Genomic DNA, 9,481 nt, shown 5'->3' on the forward strand with positions numbered 1-9,481 from the left:
AATTGCCACTCAACTCAGAAATTTCAACAATTATGATTCATGGTGTGGTTTTATGGTATGGGTCACGGACATGGCATTTGCCTACACTCGCTCTCCATCCTATAAGGGTAGACACCCACATGCAGTCAACATATTATGGTTTATGGGAATTGGCTTCCGCCATAAGCAACCTCCGACTCACAAGCCACTATGGTTCACGACTTGGTGTATGTGGCTTTGGTATACTTCAATGTGCTTCTCAAGTGGCGACATGTTGATGATTAAGTGCAAATGGTGGCTCAGAAACGCGTTTCCCGTTAGCTTCATGCTTCGTGTGGCTAGGCTCTCAGGGCCTCGTTTCTCGGTGGCTTTGGTTTGAGGTTCATGACACCTCTCTAAATTGTGGTTCGTGGCTTCTCACTAGTTTGTCATTCGTAGCTCTGGAATGGTATGTGATTTGTGGCTTCTCCCTGGACTGTGATTCGTGGATCCTCGTTGATCGGTGGTTAGTAGCTCCTTGTTGGTCTGTGGTTCATGGCTCCTCATTAGACGATGTTTTGTGTCTCCTCGCTCAAGACCCGTGGTTTCCTATTATTATGGTTCTCTATGATGTTTCAATTAAACATAGATAATATCTCCGAGTTTTGTTATTGTCTAGATGGCTCTGTTAAACAAAGCCAACATTTTTGTAACTCTTTGCATAGTAGCTTCAGCTCTGGCCACCGTTATATTTTTTCGAATATGCTCATCAAAATAGGTACTTGTAATTTGAAGAAGGCCACTCTATGTCACTGGGTCGGTTTCTCAATAGGGCAACTCGTAACACAGAGACAAATTCTATGTAATGCTTTAAATCAGTGATATAAAGTCAAGCGTTAAACAAACAAAAAATAATTTATTTTGTGTTATTTTGATTTAGACAAAATGTTAAGCATTACATCATCTCTACAATATTAAGTTGGAGAGTGCCTCTTGGTGCAATGACACATGTTCACATGCCAATTTTCTTTAATTAATAATTTTAATTAGAAAGGAAAAAAAAGCATAATTACTTTTGAGACAAATTTCAATTTTAGATTTGTTACTATTACTAAAAATATTCTAAAATATTCCATACCATTTAAATCCCTACTCTCAACCTAATAATTATTGATACTTGAACTAGCTCATCCATATAAACTAGCACAACCATATAAATTAAATGATTGGTAAATGTTGATAGACATAAATCCATGATAAACATAAAAATACTTACCCCAAATATATTTCACATTGCTTAGATTAAAAAAACATAAAAATTAACTAGATTTTAACTTTATTTTAAATTATTATTATTATTATTATCAATTATAAAAAAAATTAATATATGAGTTAAATCATATTCTTAACCATGGAGATTCACCCTTACTTTACCATGGAAATTCCTAAATCGTAAATTGTTTTCGCTACAATACCATGGGAGAATATCATGGGTTATCAATACCACATATACAATATAACACATGTTGATATGACATTTTCTTTAATTAATTAATTTGAGATAAATTAATTAAAAGAGCATAACTAACTTGAAGATAAATCTTAACCCTTGATTTGTGTATACTACTATGAATATTCCAGCATATTTCATGGAGGTTAAATCTCCACCATCCAACTAATAATTACTAATAATTAAATTAAAATTTTGGAAGGTCTATTCTAAAATAAACACGTGTATCAACATTTTTGATATAATAAATGGCTAACAATGTTGATAGGCATCAATCCATAACAAGTGTTGCTTGTCACTTAACTCACAAATTATGTTTTAGAAAAAACGCGAAGTGGAAAAATTAATTACTTACCAAGGGGTAAGAACTTGCATAAATTTTGGTGGGAAGTGACCACTAGTAGGGCATATATTACAACTATATCCAAAAATTATGACAAAAAAATCTGAGGCAATTATCTACATGGCATTGTATTGTGCACATGTTGCAATAAGACCTTCAAATTATGTTCCAATCAAATGTTTGGAAAATATATTTTTAATAATATTGAAAAATAAATATTTGATTTTCAAAGTTGAACATCATAACTTGCATTGGTAAATGTTAAATTAGTAATGATCAACAACCAAATCGATTGCAGAGTCTTGCCTTGGCAGGGACTAATAAGCAACAAAACACTTCACTATACATCTCAAGTTTCTCAGATTAAAAAAAAAAAATCATAAGAATTTAAAATGATTAAAAGAATTAATATATAAGTTAAAAACACACACATATATAACAAGATTATTAATTATAAAGATTTACTCCCACATTATCATAGAGATTCTTAGTATTTGTTTTATTACAATACTATGGGTTCTTAATAATACATGCCCAAAAAATCATAAATCAATCTCACCTTTTGATTTGTGTATGTCACTAAAAATATTCTATAGTGGCTAAATTCTTACAATTTATCTAATAATTATTGATAATTAAATTAAAATTATAGAAATAGACATGCCTATCAACATAATTAAAATTCTAGAAATAATTATTAATAACTAAATTAAAATTCTAAAAATCCCAATTCAAAATAAATAGAGATCTACCTCATAATAAAAATAGAGTTAAAAATCCTAGATGAGGGTGACGAACATGGATGTGTGGGTTATGATGATGAATATCTAGCAGATGGCGTGGAGGCCAATCACCTTATCCTCCCATTGCGTTAGCAGTGCGAGGGAAGTAACGATGTGACGTGCGAGTTTTCAATTAGTCTCGTCGGGATTGGGAGTGGGTGAGGTCTGTTGGTATATGACACTTGTTGATCTCCAGGTTTGGTATTATGCTGTAACAATTTGGTGGTTAGTTGTTCAAGGATTGAGCTCTAGTGGTCTCACAGGTTTCTCTAGTTGGTAGTTTTTTTGGGAATGGTGGCGATTTCGTAGCTGACGTCTCCTCCTCAACCTCCACGATATAAAAACGATAAGTTCCCTTTCGTGTGTGTGGTTTCCTACTTCTTTCTGAGGTTCAAGTGAATTGTGTCTGGTTATCAGGTTGACCCTCGAGCCCTTTCGTGGGTTCTTAGTCAATTATTTTCCTGGATCCCTTTTGTGTTTGTGGGGGCATCTGTGTATCTTTTGAGTCAATCTTCTTCTGGTGTCTCTTATTTTTGTAGCTTTTCCGTGGCCTCCCACAACCCACTGCTAGGTGAATAGTTATTGGAGCTGACAGGGGGGAAATTATGCTATGGTGTCTACGACAACTGGTTATCAAGGGGGTCTGTGCCTACTGGGTTGGTGGTTGGATGTCCCATTGCCTAGTCTGCATCTTTGTTTCTTGTTGCTTCCTCTCACAAAGGTGTTGGCAAGATTTTAGTCTACTTGGTGTGTTTCCTAGTTGTGGTTTCATTTGTAATTTCTCGAGCTGGAGACAGTGGTTCGACAGTTCCTCATCATCGAAGTCTTTTGGCTAATTCAGGGTTGTGTGTTGCTTTGTTGCGTATTTTGGTGAGTTGGGTGGTGATGCTGTTAGCTAGTGTTCCTATCTTTGAAGAGTTTTCCTCGGCTTTCATAATGCGACCCATGCCATGTAACTCCTACTCCAAATCCCAATTGAAGAGAATTTCGGCCAGCAGGGGGGGTGTGTTGTAAGAATTTGAAGGTGGTGGTGGCAGACCATGTCGCTGAGCATTCTACATGGGGAGGTGGAATCGCTGGTAACTTGCACTGGGCAGTCTTGGGGGCCTGTGGTGGCAGGGGTGGCTCGAGAGCAGCTCAAAGTGGGTGAGCAGTGTGGAATGGGAAGCTAGGTAGTGTGACGCATAAGGGCAGAGATGGTGGACGAGGTATGACACATTGGTCGGGGCGTGCAGGGGTTGCTAGTCGGCAGCGTTGTTTTGAGGATTGCGAGGATTTGGTTCGGTTTGTTCTGGATCGATTGGAAATTCATGATAAGGTTAGGAAGGAAGAACATGAAGTTGTCATTGCTACACTCAACCAGTTGCATTACTTCCAATGCCATGTCCAAGAGAGGATCATGGTGGTATGGCATGGTCAGAATTTGCTATCTAAAAAGGTGGAAAAATTGGAGACATGGATGGCTCATTTCAAGCAGCACGTCTAGTGCACTTACCATCCCCCTCATCCTCTAGGGACTGGACTGGATAATCCTGCCTCTATTACTTCTGATGACTAAACATTGTTACAGGTGTTCTACTTGTTTTATTTATCTTTCGCTGCTTTTGGCTTATTAAGTTGTGGACTATGTCTCTAGTTGTATTTCTGTTTATTTGCCATATGTTGTTAGTGGTAGTCAACAAACCTAGTCGGGGTAAGACTACCTGCATTTTGATACCGATGTACTTCTTTTTTATGAATAAATAAAAACTTGAGTTAAAGAAAAAAAATAAAGTTAAAAAACCCATTTCCAAATTAAAATAGAGTAACGAAAAAACCATTTCCAAAGCAGTTACCTAGAGACAACGATAGAGAAAGTAGAAATTCAAATTATTTACAATCCTTATCTGAGGAGTCATAAACCATGAGCCAGAATCGTTATTTACATGTACCCCACAGTTAGCTATCCGAGTGTATTTTGATATTCTTCATCATCATAACCATGAGCCAGAATCGTTATTTACATGTACCCCACAGTTATCTATCCCAGTGTATTTTGATCTTCTTCATCATCATAAGAGTACGACTCTAGAAAGTTGACTTCGATTTCAAAAATTTCAGCTATGTGGTTGCCAATAAGCTTCCCATACTTCTGGTAATTATCATTCTTTGCAAAATCCAGCATCTTCAGCCTCCTAGAAGGAGGCACTGAATCCGAATACAAATATTTGAGCAGCAACTCCTTGAAACAAAGGTCAAAGATCAAACCCGTGAAAACAATGTCCACTTGGTAGAGCTGGAGGTTGTTATTGTGAAAATTTAATTCTCCGAAGTCAAATCCTACAAAATATTAGTCAATACCTTCGCAATGTGATAAACCTGTGATCCTTCGTGTGCAAGAGCATATTGGAATATGAGTTTCCAATCTCTTGCTCTGAAATTCGACTGCAGCAACTTCATGGGAAACCTCAGTAGCCTTTGGAAAGCTAAGAGTTTGACCTTCTCATCTTCATCACGGATCTTCACAAATACTGCAAACAGTAACTCTGCTACAAAAATAGAAAAAGAATAAGAGTATGTACAACGAGGCATGTCCTGCTTCAGAGAAGATTCATCATGATTTACAACTTAAGCGTATAAGTGTTTCTACTCTGTTATGGACAACTTTAAGACGAAATTTGTAACTACCATCAAAGCAAGGATTTTGAATTCCATGAAAAAAAAATGGTTTTAATTGTATTTGAAGCAGCCACTGAACAGATTCACATTGTGTTCCTCTCTGTTAGTGCTATCAGAGTCAAACCCTGGTTCAGGGAATTAAAATAACAAATAAAAATATATTCCACCTTTTTCATCTACTTCAGGGGGCTCAATTTGCAGTAACAGCTGAAAAGCAGATCTTCTGACTCGGACACTTGAGTCCTTAAGGATACTGGTTATAACATCATGAATGGCCTCTGGGGGCCACAGTTGCAGGGTATCATGTCCTTTCATATTGTTTGCCATAAGTGATCGGAATTTCCCCAACACTGTGACAAAGATTACTTTTTTACATATATAAATCTTCCAACAGGGAAAATTAGTATCTACTCCCATCAAACAAAGCTCCAGATTGTGCTATCTTTGTATTTGTAAGCGAAATAAAACGTAGACTACTTTATAACAACCATGCCAAAAGCATTATGAAGAAATTGTTAGTCGAGAACTTACAAGCTAAGCATTCAAGCCTTAGGAAAGCCGAATCAGTATGAGTATCCACAATCTTTGATGCACAGCTCGTGACTATTGCTAAAGGACTTGATCTATAGGCTGCTTCAAATATTTGCAATGCTGCATTTAGGGCTGCATGAAAGGAAAAATCCTGTCAGACACTACACATTGAAACTATAGATTCACATACCTGGAAGTTCCATGTTGGCTTTAGTCAAAAAGGCCACAAACGGGTGAAAGTATATCAGAGCTCAAGTGCATCACAAGATTCTAAATTTATAAAGAAAGAAACAATTGATTGCAACTTATGACGGCGGTGCATAGAACCGAGGAGCTTTAGGTAGAGATTCACAGCGTGTTTGATAAAAGGAAATTTTGAGATTACAGTCAGATTAATCATTAAACAGCAATCAAAGAGTGAAATTCTCTTACCACCTCTTTCCGCACTACTGCTGCGAATATCCGGACAGAGAGTAATTGAATCAAGGAACCTCCTTGCAAAACATGGCTTTGCGAAAAGCTTCAGGAGCAATTTCACAGGGGCTTCCTGAAGAGTAGTTGGACCCTTTGATACATAACCGGATAGAATTTGATGAAGCACCACAGCTAAACAGGCATCCCATTCATTCTACCAAAAAAAATTGTCCACCTCAAAGAGAGCAAAAAGAGAAATGACAAATGAATATGAATGTCTTTGAAACAACAATATGCTCCACGTAGAACCGTTCCCTTAATAAAAGAAATTCTAACCTGATTTAATTGCTGAAGGTATTCCAATAGCTTCCAGGCACCATCCCAAAAGATCCCAACTTGAGATAACATTGGCATTAGCTTTAAACTTTGAAAAAGGTGCAAGAACAATTGGAATCCAGTTTGCACAATGAATACTACAAATTCACGATAATTTCCAAACAAAACGACTATACCATGTAATTTAAATAGTAAAAAAGAGCGAATGAATGTGGATTGGAAGTTAAATAAAACTTAGGTATATTTTTCTTTTGCTTAAAATTTTATTATATTTGTATGGATGGCAACCAGATGATGAAGATATTGTTACATAAATTGATAAAGAATAGCGCTTATATATTAATTTAAAAAAAATAAAAAGATATAGATAAATTATATATATTAAAAAGCTTGATACCTTCTTGGTTAATAAACCCAAATTTAAAATAATCTTATATTAATTTATTAAATTTATGTTAAATTATATCTATTTTACCATCTTTTCGAATACTTTAGTATTATTTTTCAATCTAAATACCGCACTCGTTAAATCCAATTAAATTTCTTTTGACATACAATAACGTAAATTTCATTAATATTTCTTTTCCACAATCAAATAATCAAATATAATACATCTAAAACTGGAATGTATTTTACTCTCACACAGCACCAGCACCAGCACCAGGTTCTAATGTATATTTGACATTCTTTATCTACTTCAAAAACACACTGATTTTCTTTAAATATTTGCTACAGTTCTTTAAGTGGAGTCCCAAACAACAGTACCCATGGTTATTTTGAATTCATTCTAATCATAAATACTTTTATTTTGAAATCATTCTATAGGCATTTTTAGGGTTTTCAGTTAGACCTGAGAGGGCTGTTTAGGAGATCACACGTATTTTTACTTGGCCTTCATTCTAATTACACAATTTTAGGAATTTTCAGACCCTGAAAAATTGTTTAGGAGATTGCAGTGTAAAGTTCCCGTTCATTCATTTTTCTAAGGCGTTTCTTTTTTATGATGCTACTCAATCATAAAACACGTAGTCTAAAACCGCTAACGCTCAGGTTAAAAACTTAGTCCATTATCACATTTGACCACTCGGTACGGCCATAACAACCTATACGATTCTAGCATGTATTTAAGGGGACCAAAACCTGGTGAGGGAATACTACCACCGCGCTTTACTTGAACTTGACCAAACCATATCACTACTCTAAACTAACCATTGCCAAGATACATGGACGGGCAATTTTCAGCAGGGAGATAATCTCGGAGCTTTCAGACAAGAATAAACCATATCACGAGTCTAAAATAACCATTGCCAAGGATACATGGACGCGCAATTTTCGGCAGGGAGATAATCTCGGAGCTTTCCGACAGGAATATTTGAAAAATGAATGACAGTTTAACAAATGAAGCCTTTTCGCATAAATCTGCAGAGAAAAGACGGAATCCTGGCTGATAAAATACCATCGCATCCAATAAAGCTGCAAGATATGTGTACAAAAATAATCAGGTGCAAGGCCAAAAGAAAAAATTCCTTCAACCAATATTGTACAAATCGCCTTAATTTTCTTTTCTATGTCTAATTAATTTTCTTTGAGAATCTCAGCAAATTCGTCATGTAGTTTTCAATTACCACGTCTTAGGCTTTCAAATCAGGTATAAAGTTCACTGTAGATTTTCCTTCAACTGAATTTATATGAAGTTACACTCAATTTCTCTTCAAATCCTCAAATCAAATCTATATACAATTACGTGTAACGCTCAGCAAATCCTAGTACGAAGCTTTAAATCATTGATTTTGTTTCGAAATCTTGAAAAATGGGTATAACCTACATACAGTCATCAGTAGGATCTTTATAAACTTTCAGGTTCTTATGTGTTATGTCTCTTTGCTTGAAGGGATTAAGGAACCGTTTCCAGATCTAAAAATAGACATAGAAAATACCAAAACAAGCAAACAAAAACCTTCAATGAGTTCTCTGTAGGAGATTATCCATGCAGCGATAGATTCGCTATCTTCATTTGCCTTTTCTACAATGGATTTTGAACATTCTTGGAGAAACTTGTGGAATGAAGAATCGAGGCTTCCAAAGAGACAAGCGGATGGCTCAGTTACAATAAATAGCAAAAAGAGGATTACAGTTAATAGGATTTGCGAAATACAGTCTCTCTTACGATTGTTTCCTTAGCAAATTCAAACGTTGAACTAAATTCTGTGTACGCTGCTGCAATTTTCCGTCTGTAACTGAAAACCCCAAATCTCTGCAAAATGAAGGAATAGAAATTGAGACAACTATTTTGTAGCAAATTCAACCGTATTAAAGCTAAATCATATTATTCAAAGGCCTTATGCCTTCGCTTGTATCTGGACTTTTATATGCTCTTAATATAAATCATGAACCTTTTTCTTTCTGAAAAAAAAGCTAAATCGTATTTTAAATTTGCTCATTTTCAACCGTATCTAAAGTATTCCTCAACTTTTAGAACAAGAATGGGCAGAATCATACCTCGACTGAAAGAGTTCATTTCTAATCTCTTCAAAGAAGGATCCCTGCGCCATTACAGAGGTTTAATTATCGAACAGAAGGAGAAAACATGAACTCAGCGTGTTTTGGAATTTTGCAAACACTTCTGGTTTGCATATGTGAAGTCTCTACCGGAAGAGATTCGAACCCCAGAAGCCCGACGTCTCGAACTTGAAGTTCGTTTGCTATTAAAGATTAACGATGTGCAAGATGTGAGCGAGAGGTAAGCAATATGGGGACAATTTAAAGGACGGAAATTAAAATAAGTGGGGATTGTGTCAAGGCTCAAAGGTACTGTGTAGGAACTATTTAATCTGGTAGTAGTTCTCATTATTTTAGTTGCATAAATCTGGTAAGATAAGTAGTTAGAGTTTTTATCCATAAATTTTATTTAAATTTATGATTTGAATAAATTAAAGTTCCTATTTAATC

At 35.7% G+C, this 9,481-nt stretch overlaps 1 protein-coding gene across 2 annotated transcripts; it reads right to left on the bottom strand.

The window, feature by feature from the left end:
• Positions 1 to 4,576: 4,576 nt before the first annotated feature.
• LOC149208918 (uncharacterized) lies at positions 4,577 to 9,243 on the bottom strand. 2 transcript variants are annotated; one of them, XM_089394175.1, is made up of 10 exons: positions 9,032 to 9,243; positions 8,700 to 8,786; positions 8,490 to 8,608; positions 7,850 to 8,005; positions 6,533 to 6,669; positions 6,215 to 6,410; positions 5,783 to 5,914; positions 5,419 to 5,601; positions 4,934 to 5,118; positions 4,577 to 4,814 (listed from the first exon to the last, which is right to left on the bottom strand). In XM_089394175.1, the coding sequence occupies exons 1-10, from the start codon at positions 9,082 to 9,084 to the stop codon at positions 4,614 to 4,616; spliced, it is 1,449 nt and encodes a 482-aa protein (XP_089250301.1). In that variant the 5' UTR covers positions 9,085 to 9,243; the 3' UTR covers positions 4,577 to 4,613. The 2 variants fall into 2 exon arrangements, with proteins under 2 accessions (XP_089250301.1, XP_089250302.1); XM_089394176.1 differs by lacking the exon at positions 8,490 to 8,608 and having other exon boundaries at positions 9,032 to 9,049.
• Between the last annotated feature and the right edge of the window lie 238 nt (positions 9,244 to 9,481).

This window comes from Pinus tabuliformis, chromosome 1_2, assembly GCF_031772625.1.
Source record: "Pinus tabuliformis cultivar Carrire ecotype Pingquan chromosome 1_2, CPIR1, whole genome shotgun sequence".
NCBI lineage: Eukaryota > Viridiplantae > Streptophyta > Pinopsida > Pinales > Pinaceae > Pinus > Pinus tabuliformis.